The sequence below is a fragment of the Lacerta agilis genome, chromosome 13, assembly GCF_009819535.1.
Source record: "Lacerta agilis isolate rLacAgi1 chromosome 13, rLacAgi1.pri, whole genome shotgun sequence".
NCBI classification, from domain to species: Eukaryota; Metazoa; Chordata; class Lepidosauria; order Squamata; family Lacertidae; genus Lacerta; species Lacerta agilis.
The window spans coordinates 38708332-38735835 of record NC_046324.1 but is presented as its reverse complement, the minus strand read 5'-3'; the positions used below and the strand labels follow the sequence as shown (position 1 = coordinate 38735835).

General features: G+C 46.7%; 1 protein-coding gene across 6 annotated transcripts in view; it reads left to right on the top strand.

Moving 5' to 3' along the window:
- The first annotated feature begins 381 nt into the window (after positions 1-381).
- SYT17 (synaptotagmin 17) overlaps positions 382-27504 on the top strand; it is a 46448-nt gene continuing 19325 nt past the window's right edge. For 2 of the 6 annotated variants that reach the window (XM_033167301.1, XM_033167299.1), the window contains exons 1-2: positions 16243-16482; positions 25409-25426. In XM_033167301.1, coding sequence (XP_033023192.1) covers positions 25422-25426 — 5 coding nt within the window. In that variant the 5' untranslated portion in view covers positions 16243-16482; positions 25409-25421. Of the gene's footprint in view, positions 585-1649; positions 1812-16242; positions 16483-25403; positions 25427-27504 lie in introns of those variants that run through there. The other 4 variants (XM_033167297.1, XM_033167298.1, XM_033167302.1 and 1 more) reach the window with 4 other exon arrangements.

Below are 27504 nucleotides of genomic sequence, written 5' to 3'. Positions count from 1 at the left end.
GGGAGCCAAGATTTCCTGTTTGGTTGCCGAAACGTCCCTTCAAACTGCCTCTCCCTCTCTGCGTTGACCCTCCCACGTGTTGCTATTTGGCAACTCCTCCATCTGCCAACAGACAGATGGAGTGCTTCTGTTTCCAGGAGATGCTTCCTCCTGATACATCCTTGGGGTTTTAAACCGAGTTCTCCTTAAAAAAAAACAACAACCAAAAAACACACCCCACCGTACTTGGGGTGCCAATACAAGCTGGGGGAAATTTGCCACGTGCCAAGGCGAAGCAAGAAGAAATGGGTGTCTGTGGATTCATGCAGTGACTGGGGGCAAGGGGAAACCCACCCATCCCGGAGGAGAAAGCCTTGCAATTTGGAATAGCAGGTGACGGGGAACAAGGGAGCGGACCCCAAAGTGAAATTCATTATGAGGACTGCAGGTGGCTGCCCAGTTCGTGAGAGAGAGAGGAGGGATGATTATCCTTATTGAACGAACAAATCATGTCTTTGTTGGCTGTTGAGAGCAGAGAGAGACACCAGGATCTGGATAGGCTGGGGGCAAAGATGAAGCCTGAAGAAGATGGCAGATATATGCAGGTAGGTCTTGAGTAATACTGGGAAGAAAAGGATGTGTTCTGGGCAGGAAGCAGGTGCAGCATGGAGGTTAGCTCATTGGGAGCAAGTGGATGAGTTGCATGTTCAACTAGGCCCTCCAGGCCACTCTATGTGGCCTTCAGATCTTTTTCCATGCCACACCTCTGCTTTGCCTGGCTGGAAGGTGCTCCTGAGTGCTGAGGGAGCTATGGGAGGGTTTGTTGAAACTAACCTGCTGTACAAAGGTAAAGTTTGCATTGCTCAACCCACTTTTGCTTCTCACAATGTCCACGAATGGCATGTGGCCCTCGGAAGGTTACCCACAAGGGAATGTGGTCCTTGAGCTGGAAAAGATTCCCTGGCCCCGACCTAAGAGAAATGGGTGACTCCATCTCACACTGGAAGAAAGAAATGAGGAATTAGCACTATGGGGCTCATCCACCTGGGAAGGTAGCTCATCTAGGAGAAGGTACAACATACCTTCCAACATTTTCGTCCCTAAAATTGGGACGTCAAGAGGGGGCGTGCATTCCAGTCTGGCACTCTGGTGACTGTCAGCAGGGTCGCACCAGAACACTAGACTAAAAAACGGGACATTCCGGGATACAAACAGAAGCTGGGATTGGCTTCTGTGATCCAGGGTGTCCCGCTTAAAACGGGACGCTTGCAGGGTATGCATACAAAAGGGAACTTAGGAAGAGGCATCATTCAGAGTCAGACCATTGATCCATCTAACTCAGTGTTGTCTACACTGACTGGCAATGGCTTATCAGGATGTCACCAGCCCTACCTGGAGATGCCAGGGATTTCACCTGGGGCCTTCTGCATGCAAACCAGATACCCTACCACTAAGCTACAGCCCTTCCCCTAACTGAAGAGCCGGCCAGCCCAAACAGAAAGGCAGCTTCAAACTTCCATGAGTTTCATTGTCTCTCAGACCTGGGACCCAGAGAGGCATCTCCCAATGGCTGTGCCTCTACTTTCCTCCATCCTGACATTGGGGGTGGGGGGCTGGAGGAGGCAGCAGCCCTGGCAGGGCTGTTGAGCTGCTGTTGGCACTTGCCTCCTCGTGTGTGAGCAAAAAGACAAGGTGCGAGCATGCTCAGTTATACAGTATGCATTTGGCAAAGCCTGAACAGCATGCTTATTTCCTGTCTCCAGATTCTTTTCTGCCTGCGTTTCTGGGACTGATATATCTAAATGTCTTCTGTGTTTGAGAGAGCTGGAATTGTGAGTACTTGCTCTTATCTGGGATTGCAAAGAGTTGTTTCCAGAAGGCAAAAGGGTAATGGGTGTTGTGTCTGAGTTTTGCGGGGAGGGAGACAAGCATCGGGAGTCAGGGCAGTAGCTCAGTGGTGGAGCATCTGCTTTGCATGCAGAAGGTCTCAGGTTCAATCCTCAGCATTGCCAGGTAGGGCTGGGAGAGAAACCTCTCCCAGAAATCCTGGAGAGCCACTGCCTGTCAGTGCAGACACTTCTGAGCTAGATTGGACTCAGTATAAGGCAGCTTCAAAATGCTGTTGTTCCGTTGTCTGTCTTTGTATTGTCACTCTTGATTGTTAGTCATAATCCCCAAGCCGCCGGGCTCTTTTCTCCCTAAAAATATCTGCCTGGCAGAGGCAATATTTGTGTGGCTGAAGCTTGTAGTCTCCTGACTCAGATAAAAACCCTTTTCCTGGGTTCGTGAAAAACATGGGTGTTGCTAGAGGCAGTCTCTGAAAACTACTGGCATTGATATCACACTGGCTTTGAATTCATAAGGTCCCACATTCAACATCTGGCACATCTAGGTAGATCTGAGAAGGACTGTAGTCTAAAATGCCGCACAGCTGCTGCCAATCATTAGAGACAATGCCAAGATAGATGGACCAGCACTCTGACTTGGCACCATGCCATCTCCAAAGGATTCCCACAGTCAGATTCTCAACAGACTGTTTCCCTGAAGGAAACCCTACCAAAATGCTTAAAGGTAAAGGGACCCCTGACCATTAAGTCCAGTCGCGGACGACTCTGGGGTTGCGGCTCTCATCTCACTTTGCTGACTGAGGGAGCTGGCGTTTGTCTGCAGACAGCTTCCGGGTCATGTGGCTAGCATGACTAAGCCGCTTCTGGCGAACCAGAGCAGCGCACGGAAACGCCGTTTACCTTCCCACTGGAGCGGTACCTATTTATCTACTTGCACTTTGACGTGATTTCGAACTGCTAGGTGGGCAGGAGCTGGGACCGAGCAACAGGAGCTCACCCCATCGCGGGGATTCAAACTGCCGACCTTCTGATCGGCAAGCCCCTAGGCTCTGTGGTTTAACCCACAGCGCCACCCGCATCCTACCAAAATGCTTAGGACTTACTATTGAGTTAGATCTGCATAGGATCGCGACTGAGGCTGTGCTGCTCTGGCCTAGCAAGGTCTCGGTGTCATAATAATCAGATCCCTTTAATAAATGTACTGAGTTGTTGTTTGATGGCGTTGTCGCTGCTGTCTGTTGGCATCCTATGCAAACAGCTTTGGAGAGCTGCTTAGATTGGGATGGGGGGAAGGACCATGTAGAAATACTTTAAGTAATTAAATACAGTGGTACCTTGGTTTACATTACAACCATAATCCGTTCCGGAGGTCTGGTTGTAAACCAGAGTCGCAACCCCAGAGTCGTCTGCGACTGGACCTAATGGTCAGGGGTCCCTTTACCTTTACCTTTAAGCTTTCGCTAATGGGGCCTCCAAAGTTTTTTGGTTCATAATCCAAAAAAAGGGAGCTGTAAACCAAAAACAGGTTGCAAACTGGGACACACACTTCTGGGTTTGACGTGTTTGTAATCCAAAATGTATTCAAACCAAGACGTATGCAAACCAAGATACCGCAGAAGCAATGAATATTGTTTTAATTAGTCTGCACACAATTTTTCCTGCTTTAAGGAATCTGGCTGCAGAAGTGGGCCAAGCACCATGGCAGGAGAGGGGAGCCTGCGGCCCACAGGATATTACTGGACTCCAGCACCCACCATCCCTGACCATTGGCTGTGCTGCCTATTATTGATGGAAGTTGGGAGTCCAGCAACATATGAAGGGCATTTACCAACTGCAGGGCCATTCTGTCTACTCAGAAGTAAGTCCCACTGAGTTCAATGGGGCTTACTACTGGGTAAGTGGGTGTAGGGTTGCTCTGCCTATCATTCTTTCAGTTTATAGTTTTGTTTTTTTATTAGTTTTTTATTAAGGATTTTCTTGTGTTACAAAACAAACAAACAAGGAAAAGTACATATGTTGTTGTTATTGTTCAGTTGTTCAGTTGTTCAGTCGTGTCTGACTCTTTGTGACCCCATGGACAAGAGCACGCCAGGCACGCCTATCTTTCACTGCCTCCCGCAGTTTGGCCAAAGTACATATAGCTTCCCCATATTCAATTCATTGAGTCTTTTTCACGGTTCATTAACATTCGGTATCACAGAATTGTAGAGTTGGAAGGGACCACAGGGGACATCTAGTCTAACCCACTGTAATGCAGGAATCTTTTGCTCAAGGTGAGGCTCGAACCCACGACCCTGAGATTAAAAGTCTCATGCTCTATCAACTGAGCTATCCCATATGCCGTAGTTATGACACTGTTGTCATAGACAAGTTGAGATAGTTAAAGGGTGGTAAAAGAGTGATAAGGGAGGCCCAGAGCAGGGTCTCCCCCCTCAACAGAGCTAATAGCACCTCTCTGTGTCCCATCTGCCTCGCTCCAGAGCAGTGGTTCTCAAAGTGGGTAGGACTGCCCCCTGGGGGTGATGGGATTATCTGGGGTTGCTAAAAGGCAAGGGAGAGGCAGAGCAGATGTAAATGTCTCTCATACTTTGAAAAGCTGGTATCTCTGTGTCAAGTTCATCAGTTCTGTTGAATTAAACTTAATAGTTTTAACTGGATGTTGAACGAATGTGCAATTACCGTATTTTCCCGTCTATAAGACGCCTCCATGTATAAGAGTATAATATACCCCTTAATTTTTGACATTATTTTTTTTTGGGGGGGGGGAACCTAGTCTTATACACAGAAAAATATGGTAATTGTTGCAGTTTTGAATTTTATTGTGTGATTACCTTCCTTAGTGGGCCATGCAAACCATCATTCTGAATATATATATTTTAATAGGTTAGGGGGCACTGGGGATGCACCAAGGGGGTAGTGGTTGAAAAAAGCTTAGGAACCTCTGCTCTAAAGCACCGGTGGGGAGCCTCAGACCTGGGGCATGAGTCCACAGGGAATGGTAGTTGCTCCCGCCAGCCCGATAAACCGTAAACTCCAGATTCCCAGCTTTCATTTTAAAAACAGAGCAAGTTTCTAGCATTCGTGGAACCTGAGATATGAGGCAAAAGTGCACAGGCACTATTCTTCTTACATTTCTGTGAGGAAGTTGCTTGCTCCCATCCCTGGAAAAAATTCTGAATTCCATGGCCTGGGGGTCCAAATGCAGCCACCAAGGCTTCTCTCTATCTGGCCCTCAAAACTCTCCCCAAGCCACATCCCCTTACTTGCCCCACTTTGCACCCCAAGTGGGTTTTCCCCCCTGGCTGAAACATCTCCTTCAACTCCAATAATACATCAATTTTGCTTGTCTGGATGGAGGATAGAGAGGGGTGTGGTGTGGTGATTATGTGTTTAAAAACTAGCTCAGGGGTCAGCAAACGTTTTCAGCAGGGGGCCGGGTCCACTGTCCCTCAGATCTTGTGGGGGGCTGGACTGTCGGAATACGTTTCACGGATCCGCCATGGATTCATATTTAATTGGTTATTTTATGAGATTTCAAGGTCTACTTTTGGTATAACTGCGCGTAAAAGCGAAAGTGAAAGCATGAATGAATAGTGTGGTTCACTTACAAGATTAATCCGCCTTTATTTTGTAGATCCGGTCATGTTCAAAGTTGTTAATGAGCGTTAAACTTGCTTCCCGCCCTTTTGGAGGGCAGCAACAGTGATTTTATTGGTTAAGGCATTATTGATGATGTCACGTTTGTTCCCTAATAAAAGGCAGAGGCACCCCGCTTAGGCACGTTCAGTTTGGGTTTAGGCACGTTCTTCTTATGTTCTTTTAGTTGGGTTTTAGTTGAAGTCAAGTTTAGTTTAAGGGGCTAGGAGCGGGCTGGACGGGTTGGATGGGTTTTTTCCTTTTAGTTAGAGTTAGATCGCGGAAGATCATTCGGTTTAGCCTTAGTTAGGTTTTCTTTAGGTTTAGCCTAGGGCTAGAATTGCGGAAGATATTTCGGTTTTAGTTTATTTAGTTAGCCTCGCGGAAGATCGGGCGCGCAGGGACGTTAAGCTTAGGAGAACTTAGCTTAGGGGACGAGCCTATGCGGGTTCTGCCGAAGCCACTAAAGATACAACCGGTGTCTGTCTTCCTTTGGGGGTTAAAAGGGGAGTAAAGTAAAAAATTTTTATTTTTTGTAAATTGGTCCGTCTATTCAGAGTCAGGGTATATATTTTATTTCACGAGGCAACCGTTCATTAAAGAAGGCAATTAGAAATTCACACTTCATCGGAGTCATCAATTGGCTTACTCAACATCCTTCAGACTGTGAGGCTTTGGCCGGCGACCGTGCTCAAAAGCACGCGGAACGCTGGCCGCTTTCCCCGCAACTGGTACCTCGTGCATAACCAATCCAAGGCCGTGCACGAGGAGCTCCAGCACCCAAACCCCGACAAGTGGTGCCCCGTGTGAGGCAAAGCGCAGTCGAAAATCGCTTCCACGAAGACTCCGGTTAAAGGCAACATATCGGAAGTGGCTCGGAAACAGATATTGAAAGGTGAGGTATAACGGCCCGGTTTATCCAGGATTTCGTTGCAGTAGCGCGAATCCACCGCTTGCCCAAAGTAGTGTAAATAGAAGTCGCGCGCGTATATTTTGCCCCAAGGGGTCCCCGGGTGGAGCGGCAAGGAGTTTAGTGTAAGCCTACGGGCAGAGTAAGGTCTTCCCTAAAGCCTACGGGTGGGAAGGGTTCTGGCAAAAGCCTACGGGTGCCAGGGTCTGGCAAAAGCCTACGGGTGCCAGGGTTTTCGGTCAAAGCCTACGGGTAGGGCCGGTGTCTCCCGAAAAAGCCTACGGGTGGGAGCGAAAGGTTTTCTGGCTAAAGCCTACGGGTGCCAGGTTTTTCGGTCAAAGCCTACGGGTAGGGCCGGTAGCCCCTAGTAGAAGCCCACGGGTGGGGGCGGAGGTTTTCTGGCTAAAGCCTACGGGTGCCAGGTTTTTCGGTTAAAGCCTACGGGTAGAACCGGTGTCCCCTAGTAGAAGCCTACGGGTGGGGGAGGAAAAGTTTTTGGAAAAGTGTTAAAAATGGGCTCCTCACTCTCAACTGCTCAAGTTAAATTTTGTGAAGATTTATTGTACCTTTTGAAAAGAAATGGTCACCCTGTCTCTGAATCAGAAGTAGAGCTTTTAGTTAAAACTATTGGGGAAGTTTGCCCTTGGGTCCCTAAGGAGGGAACGAAAGATCTAGCTTCATGGGAAAGGATCGGGTTAGAATTTATGGCCAACCCGAAAATCGGAATTCCTGTACAATTAGTATGGAGCAAAGTAAGAAACTGCTTTCAACAAATCGCTCCAAGAAATGTTTTGCTTAATGGAACAGTGAATTTGGGAAATACTGCTTTTAATAGTGCCCCTGTGCTGCCGCTTGCGGTTGTGCCATTTTCGGCCCCCTCGCAGCAGCCAGTTCAGGCCCCATTGTCGTACACGCACTCGCCCTTGTCCAATTTGTCATTGCCAGATTCATTGCCGCCTGTGCCGGTGCAGCAGACGCCGTCGGCCTTTCAAGCCCCGCCGCGGACTGCCCCACCGCCAGTCGCTCAGCAGTCATCGCAGGCCCTTTATCAGCCCGCGATCTCAAGTCAGCAGCAGCCGCGGACCTCGCTCCAAGCAACGGTCCCGCTTCCTCCATCGCAAGCCGCGCTTTTGCCAGCGATCCAGCAGCAGCAGCAAGCAGCTTTTTTGCCAGCAAACCCTGCTGCCCTGCAGGCCGCGCTCAAGCCAGCAGCTCCAGTTTTGCAGCAAGCTGATTTCCAATCAACAGCAATCCAAGCTTCAATGCAAGCAGCTCAGCAGCAATTTACCAACCCTTCAGCACCTCCAATGCCAATGCAGATTCCAAGACAAGAGCAAAGCCAAACAATGATGATCCAGATGCCAGGACTTGCAGTACAGAGCAAACAACCTTATGCTCCAACTTCAAGTCAGCCATCTTGTCTTCATCCAACTTCAAGTCAGCCATCTTGTCTTCATCCAACTTCAAGTCAGCCATCTTGTCTTCATAGTCAGCCATCTTCAAGGCATCCAGATGTCAAAGACTCTTTAGCACCATCTAGTGGCTCATCATTTGGAAAGCATCAAGAAGATTTAAACTCACTGATGCCACCTACAGATCCAACAGCAATGCAGCCCATCTGCAGAACCCAAGCTTTGGAAGCAGCTTTGGGACAAATAGACTTTAGTGCTGATCCAATGCACATCTTTCCAGTGATTCGTGCCAATGGAGGACAACCTGCAAGATATCAAGCTATTCCTTTTGAAACACTACGTGAACTACGAAAAGCCATACGCGAAAATGGACTTCAAGCTCCTTATACTAGAAGTTTACTTGAAGGACTGTCCACTAGTAGACTTCTGCCATCTGATTGGAAGTTGATTCTTCGCACCTTCCTGTCGCCTACAGATGCTCTTCTGTGCCTGCAAGAGTGGAAAGAAGTAGCAGCCAGACGTGCAACGCCACTCGCCACAGAAGATATGCTCACAGGATCAGGACATTACTCCAATCTCAATCAACAGCTAGCCATACCTGATGCTGCACTTGTCACCATAGCAGACATCGTGGTCAAAGCTTGGCGCAGATTACCCAATCGCACAGATGCCAGCTCAGTATCAGGATTCGCTGCAGTTAGGCAAGGTCCAAAGGAGCCTTATGGGGACTTCGTGGATCGCCTGATTGTTGCAGTGGAACGCCAGATAGAAGATCGTCATGCCAGAAACATGCTGACAAAACAACTCGCCTTTGAGAATGCTAATGATGACTGCAAGAATGCCCTAACAGCAGTTGCAGCTCGTCCAGATGCCACATTGACTGAGATGCTACGCGTCTGCCAGAATGTTGGTACCCACTCCTACAAAGCACAACTCTTGGCAGCTGCGGTACAGATGCCACGTCAAGACAGCTCTACGCCAGTCAAGAAGTGCTATGGGTGTGGAGGCGATGGGCATTTCCGGTCGCAGTGCACAACAACGCCAAGGCCTTCTGCCAAGCCGCCAGAGAGATGTCCCATCTGTCAGAAAGGATTTCATTGGGCGAATGATTGTCGTTTGAATCCACAAAATACATCACCTACCTCATCTCCAGTTCAGGGAAACGGTTCTGCGGGCCGCGCCCCGGCCCCGGTAAAACAATAGGGTGCAAGTTCAAGAACATCATGAAGGTCAACCATCCCAGAAAAGTGAACAACGCTACTCCTTATCCAGGTCATCAGGAAAAAAGAATGATCCAGAGAGATATCTACTCTCCAAATGTCCAGAGGAAAGATGTGACCTCATCAAGCATTCAGGTTCCAGAGGTTTCATCATCTGCCTTACCTATTCAAAGGGTTCCAGTAGAGAATACAGCATTTAGTCCACCTTCTGCTGACCGCCCTTCAGTTCCTGCTGATGTTGATCCTGCTTCACAGCAAGCAATCACAGTCAAGCCTCTGATCGCAGAATTGCCTTCAACATTGAGAAGACATCCTACTGAGGTCAATCTCGCAGCTCCTGAGCTTTATTCATCTTCAAATCAAGGTCAATCTGTCATTGAAGGACATTTGCCCTTGATGAAACAGCAGTGTTCAAGTTGCAACCCAGCTGATGATCACTTTCCATGTGGCCAAAGAATGCAAGTGAGTGAGCCAGCTCCCTCTTGTGGAAGCTTAAACATCACTCCAGTTAACAATGTCCACACCTTTGTGTCACCTCCAGCTTTTAAGCTCAGCCCGCCACAACCAAACAACTATCAGGAACAACAACTTCTACTGCCTCGTGTCAAAGAAGAAGTTCCATCCTGCCAGTTTGATGCACAACTGACTGAATGCCAGCAGGTTCAACAGCATCAGCAACTCTTACCAACGGAAGAACCTCAGGTTTGCCAACTCAACGCCAAGCAGCTTCAGAGTTGCCAACTTCAGCAGTGCAAAAAACCCGAAGCCAAAAAGGTGTCTTCAAACACTGCCAACGAAGAACAAGAAGAATCTTCTGTCCCAGGTATACCACTCTTCTTAACAGAGGACTGTTACTTTTCAAATCCATGGTTTGCTCAGCAATTGCCAACATCCATTCGTGGTCCATTCCCAGACACCTCGATTTGCCTTATCCTGCCTAGGATGGATCGCCTCCCTGCCACAGTCACATTGACTGCAGGCCTAGTTCGAATCACAGATTCATCGCAGTTGCTGATTCCAGGATTCTCAACTGTTCCTTGTGTCCTAACAAAAGGCTTGGAAATTGCCAGACTCTATTTGCTTACTTCTACGCCTACAGCTCCTGTAGACTCTTTGCCTCCTCAGACAGCAATGGCGCTAATCAAGATTACAGAAGAACGCCCTCATCTCGTCTTAGAAATGGGTGGACGAAAGATCAAGGGTCTTCTTGATACAGGCGCAGATGTCACAGTGATCGCCAGAAAGGACTGGCCTGACCAGTGGGCAACGACTGTCACCCAGGAAGTCTTCGGAGTCGGAGGTTTCGAACCCGCCCACCAGAGCGTGCATCCGATTACCTTCCAGTCAGACTCAGGCTCCATGGTGCAGCTCCGTCCACTTGTTATGGATGTACCTATCACCCTTTGGGGTAGAGACTTATTGTCTAAAGCAAGAACTGTTGTCCATACACATTTTTGATGTGGGCCTTTGCATCAGCGCCAGTACATGCTCTTCCACTCACATGGAAGGAAGGACCCCCTGTATGGGTCGACCAATGGGCGCTGACGTCAGAAAAGCTCGCTGCAGCAGAGGCCCTAATCAAAGAGCTGCTACACCAGAATCACATGCAACTCTTTACTCTCCATCAGTACCTCATGGATAAAGCTCCACAGTCATTGACTTTAGAGTGTTCCCTTGATAGTCTTCAAACTGTCCCTTGCAGAAAACCTATTGCAAAGTTCTCCTGGAGAATTTCACTGCTTGGTAAGGTGAATTCTCCTGTCTACAAGTTCTGTTCAGCAGCATCTTCAAGCACTCTCACGCCGTTGAAACTTTCCTTTGTCTCAGTGATCCAATCGTCAACCATGGGACGCTCCTTGCTATGTTCCGTGCTGTCTTTTGCATGGGCATTCTGTTGGCTGGTTTTGAATGGTACTCACCGTGCCTACAGATTGCTGCCATCACTTCTTGCAGCATACCTGTTTCCAACAAAAACCGCAAACCCTTTTCACCTGCTTTCTGTTGCTCTCTACCTGGTTGCAAATATGCTCCGCATCTCCCCAGGTATTCTTTTGGAGCATCTTTTCCTGCATCAACCAAGAACTCTACTACAGGCTCTTCAGGCAGTTCCTCCTTGTGCTCAGAAGTACTGTCTTCCGCAAGGAACTCTTCACCTGAAGATCAAGTCATGTAACCCTGCGTGGTACTTGCCAGCCTGTATCTTCAACGACAACCCCTTGTTGCTTAATCTTCTCAGCGGAGGACTGTCCTTACTTCTGCGGAAAAAAACCCTATTTCCCACACCTGTTTGTGTGTTCAACTCCTTTCTACATTCAAGAAACACGCTGGACAAACTTTGCGTGAAATTCGATACTCCCTTTTCATCGCAAGCCGTGATGTCTAACTCTGGTTGTTAGCTATTCGCTAACTTCTCAACTTCGTGTCAAATGCAGTAACTCTTCAAATGTGCTCAACTAATAGCACCAGTTGAGTTCTGGGCAGCCCCTTGGTCCCTGGCTGCCTAGATTTGTTCCAGTTATTCCCATACCTGCATTCACTAGCAGATCACCCTGCTTTGCTTGCTTAACCTCCTTTCTTCTACAGGTATCGTTGTTTCTTCAGAACTCGATGTTTCAGTACTTTCCTGAGCTCCATGAACTTTTCCTGAGTTCCAGGACTATTTCTTCTACATGGTCGTGTGTAGTCGGAGAAGAAGACGACCGGCAACTCATTCATCGTCTTCATCCTCCTCTCCAACACCATTTTGCAGTTCTAAACCTGTCTTGTACTTTATATTGTACTTGTAAAATTTGCATAGTTACCTTTGTATGCTTCTTGAAATATCCGCCTCGCATGTTACATGTGTTTTCCATATAGCTTGGTAATTAATGATATGGATGTTTATATATATGAAACTTTTCTGAAATGGTTTCCATTTAGAGCGTCACAATTTTGATGATATGAAAATGTTTATGTAAGGTCAAAGCATCGTCTTTGTGCAGTTCTAGTCATAGACGTATTTATACATATATGTTTTATTTCAATAATCCTAAATCTCCACGTTGTGCTTGCAAAAGTTGTAGTTCAAAATGTGGTAACACTTATATGCCTTAATTGAAATATTTCCTTTGGTCAAAGAATTGGTCATTCTCGGATTTGTTCAAGATATATATGTCAAGTCTGGTGGCGTCCTACCCTTTTGGTACCCCTATTTACTTTAAAGATTCCCCCTCTATATGCTACCTTTTGGCAGTAAACCAGGTTCCCAGCTTTTCCCTTCACTCTGTTTCCTGCTGTTGATGGGAGACCCTTATGTAGTTGGTTTAAATCCCATCTCGTTTCGCTGGAAACCCTTGCGTAGATGGTTTAAATCCTCATCCTGGCTGGGACACCTTTATATAGGTAGCTTAAATCCCCTCTTGTGGCGAAAACCACTTGTACTTAGGTGCCTTAAATCCCCTCTCTGGAATCGGACCTAGTTCCCCGTTACCTGTGGTCGCTGTGGTAAGTCCAGAATCTAAAGTTCCCTCGATTCTGTAGCCTCAGAGCCACACACCTTTTATGTTTCCTTATCCATTTTCCTTAGTTTCCAAATAAAAATTAAAAAAAATGGGGGAGGGGTCTGGGTAGGCCATGTAGCCCCAGCTCTAGTTATACTTTAATTTTGGGTCCCAGATCGGGACCTCTCTTATGTTTGGGCAGTCGTTATCCGTTATTTTTAATTTTGGACCTGTATCAGGTCCTCTCTTGTGTTTGGGGAGTAATTTGTTGTTTTACGCTGCACGCGAAAGTATATATGCTTATGAGGTGATTGTTGTATTACACTACATATTGAAGTATTTATATATGCCTAGAAGGTTTACAGTGTATCGGATCGATCACTTTTTATGTTCGGCTAGTGGTTTGTTATTTTCATGATTTTATTGCTACATTATTGTACAAGTATTTCCTCCTATGAAGGGGGTGGATGTTGATAGTTTTGCTGGTGTTTATATCACAGTCTTGATGTGGACACTGTCAGCACTGTTGACGCTTTGCCTTTTCATGTCGAGGTTCATATCGAAGCAAATGGTAATGTTTGTGTCAAGATAAATGCTTATGATATCTCTAATTTTTTTATATAACTAAAACAAAATTAATTTAATTTAAAACAAAAAAAGAAAGATGATATGTCGGAATACGTTTCACGGATCCGCCATGGATTCATATTTAATTGGTTATTTTATGAGTTTTTCAAGGTCTACTTTTGGTATAACTGCGCGTAAAAGCGAAAGTGAAAGCATGAATGAATAGTGTGGTTCACTTACAAGATTAATCCGCCTTTATTTTGTAGATCCGGTCATGTTCAAAGTTGTTAATGAGCGTTAAACTTGCTTCCCGCCCTTTTGGAGGGCAGCAACAGTGATTTTATTGGTTAAGGCATTATTGATGATGTCACGTTTGTTCCCTAATAAAAGGCAGAGGCACCCCGCTTAGGCACGTTCAGTTTGGGTTTAGGCACGTTCTTCTTATGTTCTTTTAGTTGGGTTTTAGTTGAAGTCAAGTTTAGTTTAAGGGGCTAGGAGCGGGCTGGACGGGTTGGATGGGTTTTTTCCTTTTAGTTAGAGTTAGATCGCGGAAGATCATTCGGTTTAGCCTTAGTTAGGTTTTCTTTAGGTTTAGCCTAGGGCTAGAATTGCGGAAGATATTTCGGTTTTAGTTTATTTAGTTAGCCTCGCGGAAGATCGGGCGCGCAGGGACGTTAAGCTTAGGAGAACTTAGCTTAGGGGACGAGCCTATGCGGGTTCTGCCGAAGCCACTAAAGATACAACCGGTGTCTGTCTTCCTTTGGGGGTTAAAAGGGGAGTAAAGTAAAAAAAAATTATTTTTTGTAAATTGGTCCGTCTATTCAGAGTCAGGGTATATATTTTATTTCACGAGGCAACCGTTCATTAAAGAAGGCAATTAGAAATTCACACTTCATCGGAGTCATCAATTGGCTTACTCAACATCCTTCAGACTGTGAGGCTTTGGCCGGCGACCGTGCTCAAAAGCACGCGGAACGCTGGCCGCTTTCCCCGCAACTGGTACCTCGTGCATAACCAATCCAAGGCCGTGCACGAGGAGCTCCAGCACCCAAACCCCGACACTGGACTATATTTTTTTTTGGGGGGGGAGAAATGAACGAATTCCTATGCCCCACAAATAACTCAGAAATGCATTTTAAATAAAAGCACACGTTCAAACTCATGTAAAAACACACTGATTCCCGGACCGTCCGTGGGCCAGATTTAGAAGGTGATTGAGCCGGATCCGGTCCCCGGGCCTTAGTTTGCCTACCCATGAACTAGCTCCTGGGCAAAATTGAAATTTGCATGTGCCTCTGGCCCCACCTTTGGGCATGTAGCTCCACAGGAGAGAATAAATAAAATCCATGTTTAAATCCCCAGTCACCTTGGGCCAGCCAAAATCTCTCAGCCTAACCTACCTCACAGGGTTGTTGTAATGAGGCAGGAAAGTTTCAGTGCTTTTTAAGGAAATGCGGGGGGATAAATATTGATATATTAAAGACATTTGTACGGACCTGACAGCCTTCCAGTAATCTGAAGGGCTGTCCCCCAGACGAGGGCAAAGACTTTCAGGTGACCTGTTTACGGAGCATTTTGTCGCTGACTGGTTTTAGATGATGTTGTCTCAAAGCAAGTGTTATTCCCACACTTTCTGGTATGTTCCCCCATGCCCCCCATCAACCTCCTTATCATAAAAAATCCAATCGATTGGAGGAAGAAGGTTGCTTAGGCAAGAACGCCAAATCAACTTTAATTGTGCAGCATGTGATTTTATATATTTATCACAATTTATTTACTGTTTGATTGTACCGACCCCTGTAAAAAAACACACCCAGGTATTGAAAAATATTTGAAAGATGATTAAAATAAACAGTAGTTAAATAGAGACAGAACACATGCAATGTCTATACGTCTACATAGGCTTGCTTAAACAAAACAAAAAATGTTTTAAGCAGGTGCTGAAAAACACACAGTGGCACCTCGGGTTAAGAACTTAATTCGTTCTGGAGGTCCGTTCTTAACCTGAAACTGTTCTTAACCTGAGGTACCACTTTAGCTCAATGGGCCCCCCCACTGCTGTTGCGCCGCCACCGCACAATTTCTGTTCTCATCCTGAAGTAAAGTTCTTAACCCGAGGTGCTATTTCTGGGTTAGCGGAGTCTGTAACCTGAAGCGTCTGTAACCCGAGGTACCACTGTATTGGTAGCCGAGTTTAAACAAGATTTTTTTTTAGCAAGCACCATAAAGAGTACTGTGGTGGCAATGCCAATAGGCAGGGAGTTCCAAAGTTTAGGAGCTGCCACACTGAAAAAACGATTTCTGACAAGCGTGGAATGAGTATTATGTTCCACAGATCGAAATGGTCAAGCGGTCATATATGGGGTAAGGTGCTCACACAAGTTTTAATGATCCCCAGCTTTATATACTAACAGTAACACATACTGAATATCATTCCAAAATAGCAATGCTCTGGACGGACCTTTCTTCACTGCTGTCCTCTACCTACCCCACCTTCAGCAACAGCTGGGTGCAGAACAAGATTTAATGAGCTTAAGTTATAGGGGAGGATACTTTGGTTAAACATTAAGAGAAATCTCTTGTGCACTTGCACCTTCAATAATGAAATCCATTTCTTGGTGGGCTCAACAATGCTTCAGATTAAATTCTGGGATTTAAAATATTTTTATTCCCTATATATTATGTCTTCTTTTTTAAAAAAAACAAAAACAAAAAAACTTTCATATACAGTAGCAGCCTATAGCAACCTGGTGAGATTGAGATGTCTCGGTCTGGAGAAGGCTGCCCTATAGAAACGACGGGCACACCCGCTGTTTCAGTTCCGCGCCTGCTGCTCCAGCCGCGCGTGCGGTTCTCTCGCTCCCCATGAAAATTAACCATCCTTGCAGAGAATTCCTCTTTCGGCTGCAGCAATCCTCCGCTGTTTAACGCTGCACGTGTTGCACGCTGCAGGCAAGGGAGAGAAGCCACCCACTCTCTTCGTTTGCCCTTCCCCGGTTCTCGCCTGTAAAGGTCATTCCCCTCCCCCTTGGCTGGAGAGGTCGGGGGGGGGATCAAGAGTCCCCCCCCCTCCAGGGAGGGGTGTGGCAGAAGGCTGGGAGGCAGATTGCTGACCATGCCTAGAAAGTGGCTTGTTAAAGGAGATATAAGAGATATGAAATAAATCTGAATTAAAGCATCCTGCGAAGGTGGTAGAGAGTGACCACCCGCTCTTCCAGCCAGCCCTCTGGGAATGCAGCTCATGCAACCCTCAGTTAAGCCAATGCAAAAGGAGCAAAGGCAACGAGTCGGTGTTGGGAGCCGGCATGGTCAATCAAACAGTCCTCATTGAGCAAGCAAGGCACGTCTGTGTTCTATTGTTGAGGGCAGACGCCATGCACAGCCTGTGCGGGGACTAACGTGAGAGACCCGAGGAAGATGGCGTATATACAGGTAGGTCTGAGCAGCACCAGTGGGGAGAGAGAGAGATATTATTGGGGGTGGCGGTGGCTGCAGACCCCGAGGTTGCGGTGGGGAGAGAGGCAGAGGGAGGGCAGCCTTTGCTTGCAAGGAACAGAACTAAAACAATGGCAAAAATCTTAATTAAAAAAAAAAAGCTGTCGAGGTTTTCTCCTTAGTTGCTACCTGGCAAAAGGGAGGATCCCCCTTTACTCTGAAACTTGAGCGACTCGAGTTGTGAGTTTTCGAGTTGCTGACTTTGCTCCCCGTTGGAAGAAATTGCAACCTGTAGCATACATATTATTATTTTTTAAGTAGCTGGCTGTAATTTTATTCTGCCTTGCCCTCCCTTCCTCTTTTCAATTTTATTGACTAGCAATCGTCAGAGTAGGAAAATAAAAGCCGTTGTTTTTGCTGGCAGTTGGGAGAAGCACTTGGAGGTTAATGGAAAAGCTCCATGGGAGGAAAACATGGGGTTTTTTTTAATGAGGGAGGTGGGGAAATGAGTCCCTGAGATGCCGCTCAAAGTTAATGGAATGATTGCCTGCAAAAATGGGGTTTGGTGAGAAATGGGTCTCTCAAATCATTCTGAAAATGTGTGTGAGAGAGACAGATATTTGTACTGTGCATGACTTTAAAATGTACATGGCTGCTACCCAGTGGTTCTTTAAATATGTGTGCATGTAAATAGTGACATGTGGATAGGTGGTTTTTTAAAAAAAATACTTGCTACGTGTGCATTAGTGATTCTGGGAGCTCCATGAGGCTTCCCACCTCTCCTCCCAGAGATGTGGTTGTGTGACGGCTTGCATGTATGCTGTGGAAACCTGCAGCTGAAGGAGAGGGGGTGTGAGAGAAATGTAAATAGAGCAGAATTTGCACTCGGGGCACTGGAGTAAAGCAGGTGAATCCTATTTGTGTGTGAAAACTCCTTTTGGATTTCACTTTGCTGTGACAGTTAATATTCTTACAACACAGTCCAGAATTTTTGGCTGCAGGCCATAGGCGTCAACTACCTGGGGCCCTGGGTGTCCGAGTACCTACAAAATTCTCCATGAAGGAGCCAGGCAGCCACAAATTTTGGTGCCAGGGCTATGCATGCTGCATGGCACCCATGGCCCCAGGCATCCACGGCCATGGGGCCAAACTGGTACTCCTGCTTCAGGCTGTGTGATTGGCAACACTGTGAGGAATGTTTCCCCTCCTTTTAAGGGACGCTTAAGGTTACCTTAAGGGTGGCACTGTGGGTTAAACCACAGAGCATAGGGCTTGCTGATCAGAAGGTTGGCTGTTCAAATCCCCGTGACGGGGTGAGCTCCTGTTGCTCGGTCCCAGCTCCTGCCCACCTAGCAGTTCGAAAGCATGTCAAAGTGCAAGTAGATAAATAGGTACCGCTCTGGCGGGAAGGTAAACGGCGTTTCCGTGCGCTGCTCTGGTTCACCAGAAGTGGCTTAGTCATGCTGGCCACATGACCCGGAAGCTGTACGCTGGCTGCCTCGGCCAATAAAGCTAGATGAGCGCCGAAACCCCAGAGTCGGACACAACTGCACCTAGTGGTCAGGGGTCCCTTTACCTTTAAGATTACCGTTAAACAAGACAGTATTAAAAAGCTGGTCTTTCCTTCCTTGAAAGCTGGGGGTGCATGGATGAGGTTGCTGGATTCTGCAGCGGAAAGGTGGTGAAAACACTATCAAGCAGGAGCTGTCTGGAAGGAGGGCAAAGGGTCCTCAGACGTTTTAAGAAATTCCCAATTCTTCTGATTGATTTTATTGTGAGCATTCAATTCACTAAGGACAATATTTATTAATTAGCTAGCCTTTCTTTCAAGGCAGACTTCGGTCTTTCAAATTTCAGCGGTGTCCTGTGTGAGGCCAAAATTCTGTGGTGCCCTGCCTCTCGCCTTCCGTCATGCTCAATTCACTGTGTCATAGTTGTGATGCTCTGTGGCACCCCCCTAGGCTCGGTTCCCCTTCTGGTGGAACCGGTCATGTGGACCAAAATCCATCTCTGAACCTGCCTTATACCAATGCAATATGTCAGGTGTGGGAAACATTTAGCCCCCCCTTCCAGCTGTTGCTGAACCTGCACCATCTCTGACCATTGGTCATGCTTGCTGAGGCTGATGAGAGCTGTAGTTCAGCAACATCTGGAGGGTCAAAAGTTCCTCGCTCTGGATCTCAGTATCAGCTACACTAACTGGCAGAGGCTCTCCAGGGTTTCAGACAAGGGTAATGCCCCGTCCTACCTGACTATGCCGGGGAATGAACCTGTGATGTTATGGATGCAAAGCAGATGCCCTCCCACTGAGCTGTTTTTATTATTATTTATTAAATTTGTATGCTGCCCTTCACCTGACAATCCCAGGGCAGTTCACAACATAAAAATACAAAACGAGAACATGAAATACATAAAAAAACCAACCAACCAATAGCCCTTCTCCCTCCAACACATTTGAAAGGCCACAGAATGTTTAACCTGCCAATGTCCTGGTTATAGAGAAATGTTTTCGCCTGACACCTAAAGATAGGTAGTGAAGGCGCCAGAGAGAAATTCATTTCAATTGACATATAAAGGTCAGTCTATCAAAGTGACACTTTCCAAAACAATATGCAAACCGAAACACAGGTTTCCTTCAGAAATTTGCACTTATCCACATTTTGCAATGCACTTTCCTCACGAAGCAGTGTTTCCAGAAATGGATTTATTTGGGGAATGTGAAGATAAAAATGAATATATATATTGGTAAAAATAACATAAAAGAATGCTTTATCTTGGGAAAGTGCTTGCAAAAATGTGTGCTCGAGTCAAAACTGCATATAAAGATGTGTTTATTGGAAGAAATTCGCACCTAAACTGCTGGTTGATTTTCATGAGGACTTCTTTTCCCAAGTGTAATTTTTTGCAAAATGTGAGGAGCTGAATTTAAGATTTTTTTTTGGTGGGGGAATGAGGAATTGGGAGAGCCAAAATTAGCCGGTCTTTCCATCCCTTTGGATCACGCTGTGCACACTGGTGATTTAGGTCACCTTGAGTTGGCAAGGGACTCACTGGTGGGGAGAGGGGTGTTGAGTTCAGGTCCTGCTTATGGGGTTCCTGGAGGCATCTGATGGGCCACTGTGAGGACAGGATGATGGACTAGGTGGGCCTCTGGCTTGATCCAGCAGGGCTCTTTTGTTCTTCCACCCATGGTTTGTTTGCCTTCTCTATAATCTGTGGTAGCTAAGCTTGGTAGCAGACTGCTCTTCTCTGAAAACGCCAGCCCTGACTTGCACAAACCTCAGTTCAACCTTTTCAGACTTGCTAAACACCAGGCCATACTGTGGCTTTTCACTGAGCCAGCATTCAATCCCTACAACAGGGACAGGAAACCTGTGGCCCTCCAGATGTTGCTGGACTCCAACTCCCACAATCCCTGACCACTGCCTGGGGCTGATGGAAATTGGAGTCCCATAGGATGCTGCCTTATGCGGAGGCAGACTGTTGGTCCATCCAGCTCAGTAATGCCTACACAGACTAGCAGCAGCTCTCCAGTATTTCTGGCTGGGTCATCTGTCAGCCCATCCTGGAGATGCTGGGGATTGAACCTGGGACCTTCTGCATACAAAGCAGATGTTCTGTTGCTGAGCTATGACCCTTCGTCAGCAACATCTGGAGAACCACATGCCTAGTGGGATAGCTCAGTTAGTAGAGCACGAGACTCTTAATCTCAGGGTTGTGGGTTCGAGCCCCACGTTGGGCGAAAGATTCCTGCATTGCAGGGGGATGGACCAGATGACCCTCATGGTCGCTTCCAACTCTACAGTTCTGTTTCTGTGTTTCTATGAAATGGTAAATAAAGGTAATTTCTAAGCGCTGGAAAGCCAACAGGGAGGGAGCCTGTCAAATCTCACCTGGGAAGGAGTTTGTTGGAAAAGGGAAAGTTGCCTTATACTGAGTCAGGCTGTTGGTCCATCTTGCTCAATACTGTCTACACTGACTAGCAGCAGCTCTGCAGGGTTTCTGACAGGGGACGTTCCCAGCACTACCTGGAGAAGCCAGGGATTGAACCTGGGACCTTCTGCTTGCAGGACAGATGCTCTACCACTGAGCTATGGCTCTCTCCACAGACAGTTTAGGCTTAATTGTAGGATTAGATGTTGCAGGCAGAGGGGGAACCAACATGATTCTTGCCTGGTGGTGTTGGACTCCCAACCTGCATGGCCAGTGGCTAGGGATTTTGGGAACTGTAGTCCAACAACACTTGACACCATAATGGATACCTACACAGGGTGGTGTAGAAACTAGCAGATTGTGCCAAAGATGATTTTCAGTTTGAAGGTTCACGTGCATGCAGTGAAAACAAAGTCGTCCTGAGCATGTGCAGAAAATTCCGACAACTTTGGAATATTTTATTTCCCTTGCAAATGGTGCAGGGAAGGTAGATTGGGACTCCGGCATAGAAACATAGAAGTCTGCCTTACACCACACTGTTGGCTCACCTATCTCAGTGTTTCCTACACGGACTGGCAGCAACTCTGCAAGTGTTTTAGACAGCTCTTCCTGGAGATGACTGGAATGGAACCTGGGTCCAAAGCAGATACTCTTAATACCGAATTACGGACTTTCCCCAAGGCTCTTCCCCCCCCCCATTAACTGTTGCACATCTGAGGCTATATATTTATTCTGTGACATTTACAGCCTACTCTGCATGCCCTAAACCCACACTAGTTTCATTAGATGAATCGCTGATGCAACCCCAAGGGGATACTGAATCTGTCCTTTAGATGCAGAGGCAGCGTGGTACTGAATGCCATCAGATGGATAGCAACAAGCGAGAGAGGGCTGCTGCCTTCTCACCTCCTCCTTGGGCCCCTGTGAAGCACTGAAACAAAGGGAGCTGCCTTACACTAGGCCAGGCTATTTGTCTATCCAGCTTGATATTGTCTACACCGACTGGCAGCAGCTCTGCAGTTTTAACACGGGAGTCTCTGCTAGCGCTACCTGGAAATGCCAGGGATTGAGCGTGTGGATCGTCTGCATGGAAAACAGGTGCTGTGCCATAGTGGACTAGATCAGGGCTGGGGAACCTCAGGCCAGGGGGGTGAGTGTGGCCCCCCAGACCTCCCTGTCTGGCCCTCAGAGCTCTCCGTTGGCCACATCCTTCCTTGCTTTGCACCCATTGTGTTTTTGCTTGGCTGGGATGTGCCATTGAACTCTGATGGATGGGTGATGGGGAGGTGTGTCTGTAAACTGACCTACGGTACAAAGGTATAATTTGCACTGGTTATTCCTCCCTACTGTAACTGGAGATAAGCCTAGGATTTAACTGGGGGGGACATTTTGGGTGCATATATTTACCACAAAATGTATTATTTATTAATTGCCCATGTATTTATTTGTTGTGTATTTATCCAAAGATATTAGAGGGGAGTTGCAGGCAGGGGATCTTCCCCTGTATTCTCACAGCAACCCCATGAGGTGGGTGAGGCCAGGGCAAGGTGACCAGCCCAGCAGTGGGTTTGATAGCTGAGCAGAGATTTGAAGCCAATACTTCCTGCTTCTTCTTTTTTTATATATAATTTTTTTATTTTTAAATATTTTTTAATAATATAAATACTTCCTGCTTCTATCCCAGTGCTCTAACCTCTATGCTAGAATGGCCCAATGTTGTTATTGGGGCTACTGTGTGTCACCGCAGAGCTTCCAAAGTGCTTCCTGATAGATTTGGCTTTCCTGACATGCTCAAGAACGTGTTAAGTGCTCAAAGAAGTAAGAAGTCTTTGAGCCACAGCATTTGAACTTCCATTATACTGTATAGGGTACATAATGATCTGGAACGGAACATTGCTGTGCGGGACTTGATGGAGCTGTGTGCCATGTTCTGGTTTTCATGCCAGAAGGCATGGGGGAAGCGGCAGGCAGGACTGGTCAAAGGTGGCTGAACCATAGAGGTAAAGGTAAAGGGACCCCTGACCATTAGGTCCAGTCGCGGACGACTCTGGGGTTGTGACACTCATCTCGCTTTATTGGCCGAGGGAGCCAGTGTACAGCTTCTGGGTCATGTGGCCAGCATGACTAAGCCACTTCTGGTGAACCAGACCAGCACACCTTCCCGCTGGAGCAGTACTTATTTATCTACTTGCACTTTTACGTGCTTTTGAACTGCTAGGTTGGCAGGAGCTGGGACCGAGCAACAGGAGCTCACCCTGTCGCGGGGATTCGAACCGCCGACCTTCTGATTGGCAAGCCCTAGGCTCTGTGGTTTAACCCACAGCGACCATGGACAGCTCCAATTGAGCAACATGTTCAACAAAGGCTGGGAGCAGACGAAGGGCTTTTGTCCTTCTATCTGCAGACTAGGTTCTCCAGGCAGCACCCATTGGAGAGAACTTCAGAGCCTCTGAATGCCAGTTACTGGGAATAATAAGTAAGGCAAGGGCTGTTGTGCTCAGTTTCTGCTTGCAGGCTTCCCGTAGGGGCAGTGTTAGAAACTTGGATATATAAGCTGGGTGCCAAATGTTGCAGAGGAGCCCACCTGAGAGGCACGCACCGGAAATGAGTTCTGGTGAGCTCTGGTTTAAAAAAACCCTGGTTTCCCCCACCAGATACAGTGGTACTTCTGGTTAAGTACTTAATTCATTCTGCAGGTCCGTTCTTAACCTGAAACTGTTCTTAACCTGAAGCACCACTTTAGCTAATGGGACCTCCCACTGGCACTGCGCCGCCAGAGCACGGTTTCTGTTCTTATCCTGAAGCAAAGTTCTTAACCTGAAGCGTTATTTCTGGGTTAGCAGAGTTTGTAACCTGAAGTGTATGTAACCCGAGGTACCACTGTATAAGAAATTATGCAGGGCCTCTGTTCTGCACGCCCAGCACAATGAGGTTGGTGAACTTGGTGGCAAGACCAGCAGGAGCACAAAGCTACAAACCTAGTGAAATAAGGTTGTGAAGCCTTGAGGTGGTAGATTGGTTTGTACTGTTTCAGGTTTCCACAGGTACCAGAGGAGAGAGGCTGTAGCTCAGTGGTAGAGCAGCAGGTCTCCAGGCCAATCCCTGGGAACTCCAGGAAGTCCTGGGAAAGATCCCTGGCTGACATTTTGGAGAGCTGCTGCCAACCAGTGTAGGCAATGCCAATCTACAGAGACCAGTGGTCTCATTTTGGTATAAGGCAGCTTCCTGGAAATGCAGAGGATTGATCCTTGAACTTTCTGCATGGAAAGCATGAGCTTCACCACTGTTCTGAGTAAGTTAAGCAGTGGCGTAGGAAGGGCGGTCCGCCCCGGTTCCAGGGGAGGGGAGTGACACTCCCCGGCCGCTCCCACCACTCCCCTGCTGCCTGGCACCCCATCCATAAAGCAGCACGGCCGGGGCAGCCCCACAAGCTGCCGCTTGCTCACCTGCTCACTGCAGGAGCAGCAGCGCTGGCCTGGATACACTACGCATGCCCGGAAATTCATGACGCCCCACCCCCAGGGGGGTGCCTCCGCTCTGCCGCCCCGGGCAGTGAAGAGGCTTCCTCCGCCACTGAAGTTAAGGCAGAGCAACGTTGGATAATATCCAGGGACTCCTGGGGGATGCAAGCAAGAAAAAGAAATGCAGCACAAACCATTGTTTCTAAATACGTTTTGTGATAAAACCATGGTTTGGTTGGTATGGTGAGATTCCTGAGAGAAGACACAGTTATACTGCTGTACGTTTTTTCCAGTGTTTGCTGCGTAGTAGACTTTCTGCTGCTCTTCTGGGATCGATAGGAGTTTTCAGTGCATGGCTGAGATTGCCTTTCCACCAAGAATTAAATTTTCAATAAGCAGTCTCTGTGCAGGTTGAGCAAAGTCTTGGAAATAATTCAGCAAAGCCATCCATGGATCAAATTTTATCGCATCATGAGTCATTCATCAAATTACTTGCAATACTTGTTTTTTTTAATTAAAAAAACACAATGCCAGCATTCACCCGAAATTAAGAAGACATGCTTGGGTGTATGATATTGCCAGCTGTGCTCATCGGGATCATATCAGGTGATGGGTTTGGACACACCCACAGTTAAGCCACAAAAACGTGTGTGTGTGCGTGCAAAAGTTTCTGTGCATCGGCCATAAATTTGTCTGATGTACGTGGATTAGATGCACGGACGATGCAATTAGAGGCATGGCCCATTTTCTCTGCTTCTCACTCCATCCCTTTGCTCTTACCGAGGCAGAGGTCACTGAACAAAGTAGCCTGTCTAAACATCGGGAAATAAAATCATTGCAAATGAAAATCAACCAAACAGCGCACATTCTGCATTTTCAAATAACGTGACTGGTGTTCTGGCATTAAATAACAAATAGGCATTCAGTAATTAGGCATTTGAATAGCACGATTGGCGACCTGATTCCAGCCGTGAGAACCGGTATGTGGTGCAGTGCCTAAAGGTCAGAGATGAGGAGCTTGACAGCCTCCTAATGTATCTGCAACTCCAACACCCATCAGTCCCACTCAGCACGGTCCATCGTTGGGAATGAAGGGAGTTGCATACCCGAGGGCACCAGTTTGGAGAAAGCCTGCATTGAACAAGTACAAAGCAGGTAAGGATTGTAGCCTTAGAACCCAGGAGAACAAAGCCTTAAGCACATTCACTTTGTGGGGGCCTGGTCATAGCCAGGGCTGACTACCCAGGGGGACATTTGGGATCAGGTGAGCTCTTTCAGAAGGAAACAGAAATAGCAGCTTGGTAGGGAAAATGCACAGAATAAATTGATTTTCCCCTGGAGACCCTTTTCAACTTCAGTAAAATACGTAGGACAATAAGAGCTGAAAATAGTATCATTTTTCTAGAAATCAAAGCCATGGCACCAAGCAGGGAGGGCAGGTATTTGGGGATCATTAGAGCTTTGCTAAACTGGTCTTGTCTGTTTCATTTTCTTCCCCCTTGCTTCATCATGGATATCTAAAAGGACAGTTGGAACCAATAAATGAGGTGAGTTAATCTGGTGACTCATTCTGCCTTCTCCTGCCTCTCCCCAGGCAGAGGGAGATGGTTGTGCTTTTTCATCTGCTCGTTTGCTTTGTCTGTCTTTGGTTTCTGGCTTGCACAATCTCTTCCTTGGCAAAGTGCATCTTTGATTTCTGTAGGGTACATTATTTTTCCTTAGTTTCCTTTTCTAGTGCAAAACGCGAATTGCCTTTGCTGGTCATGTGGCAGGCTGATTTCGGTCATTTTGGGTGCAGATGTTCCATGCAGTATCTGGTACTAGATTCCAAATCTGGATTGCATGGGAATCTTCACTTTAAAAAGCACAGTTTATAGCCCTCTTACTTTTAAAGTTAATTGCCACATGTTCCAGTGGGCTTGTGATGTCTCTTGTGAACATAAACACCTCTGTGTACTCACTCTATAATTTGTTGACTGGAAACCTTTCCATAAATAGAGCATCAATATTTATTTTACTTAAAACATTTGAACCCCACTCTTCAGCCAAAAAGTCTTCCAGAGTGGCTTACATACAGTCAATTAAGACAGCCCCTGTCCTCAGGTTTACAGCCTAAAAACAACAACAACAACAACATCAACAACAACACACAAGGAAAGGGGACAGGGAGGGAAGAGGGGGGAAAAATCTCAGGCACCACACCTGTTCTTAAATAGTTGTTCACATAATGACCAGCTAGTTTGGCGTAGGAGGGTCCTGATGGTGCTGGTCTGTCACAGCAGAGCTGATGGAGTGAGCCCGGTTTCCCAGCTCTCCCATTGAAGCAGCCTGCTCCCAGGTGACAACTGAGGGAGAGAAGGTTTGATGCAGTTTGTATGTCAGCTTCCTATCTGTCTGGCCCTTTCTGTCTGAAGAGCATTCATTCCTCAATAATGGCAGAGAATGGGACACTCCCATGGCTATATGCTTCTCCTGCATGGCTTATAGCAGGGATGGGGAAGTTTGTGCGCTCCAGATGTTGCTGGACTCCAACTCCCATCAGCCCCAGCCAAGTTGTATGCAGTTATGTCTAACTGCAGTTGCCAGCAATTGAACCAGGTCGCTTCTGTGTGCAAACCATCTACTCCACTTTGCACGGTTTCATTGCAGGACCTCATCGTCTCTATCAGTGTTGAGGAGCCCATGGCCTTTAGATGTTGTTGGACTCCAGCTCTCATCAGCACCAGCCAGCATGGCCCAACTGTCAGGAACGATGGGAGACCAGCAATGTCTGAAAGACTGCAGGTTCTTCATCCCTGGCTTGCAACTCTGTTCCCCTAAAAGCGTGTGCCTCCTTGCCACTTACCCATACTTGTTCTGTTTCCCCAAATTGATTTTCCCAAATATATGTGGGGAGAGGGCTGATGTACTTACTCAGGTCCTGCTTGCGGGCTTCCAATAGTGACATCTGGTTGGCCACTGTGAGATCAGGATGCTGGACTAGATGGGCCATTGGCCTGATCCAGCAAGTTCTTCCAGTAGGTTCTTATGATTAATTGAAAAACAAAACACAACAACCTCCAAATTCATTTTGTTGAGTTCCGAATAAAGCATCTTATGTGTCTTATACTGATTTGATTAGTTCATTTCTGCATTGCAGGGAATTGGACTAGATGATCCCTTCAAATATTATGATTAAATGATTTTGATGGGAAAATACCCTCCCTTTGGGGTGACATCTGATAGTCATCCTCAGAGCAGGTTCACTGAAATGGACTTACAGTACATAAAATAATCCTAACTTTGGGATTTTTTTCATGATGCGTAGGAACAGGTCTCCGTTAGGATTCACGAGTGCTGCGAGCTTGTTATAATGGTGAAATTAACCCACTTTATAAGGACAAAAGAAGAAAGAGACAAGCTTGCTGTGAGTGGGGGAGAATTAGAAGCTGAGACAGTAGTAGTACAAAGTTGTTATTTCCACAAATAGATGTTTCTATATTATTTGAATTGCTCTACACAGACATGAGAATGTTCCTAACGGGAGAGATTAAAAGCACTGTTTTCTTTTAATTAAGGATAAAATTAATCTTTTAATTAAGGATAAAACCTGCCTACCTAAGCAGTGGAGTCATAAATAGAAATA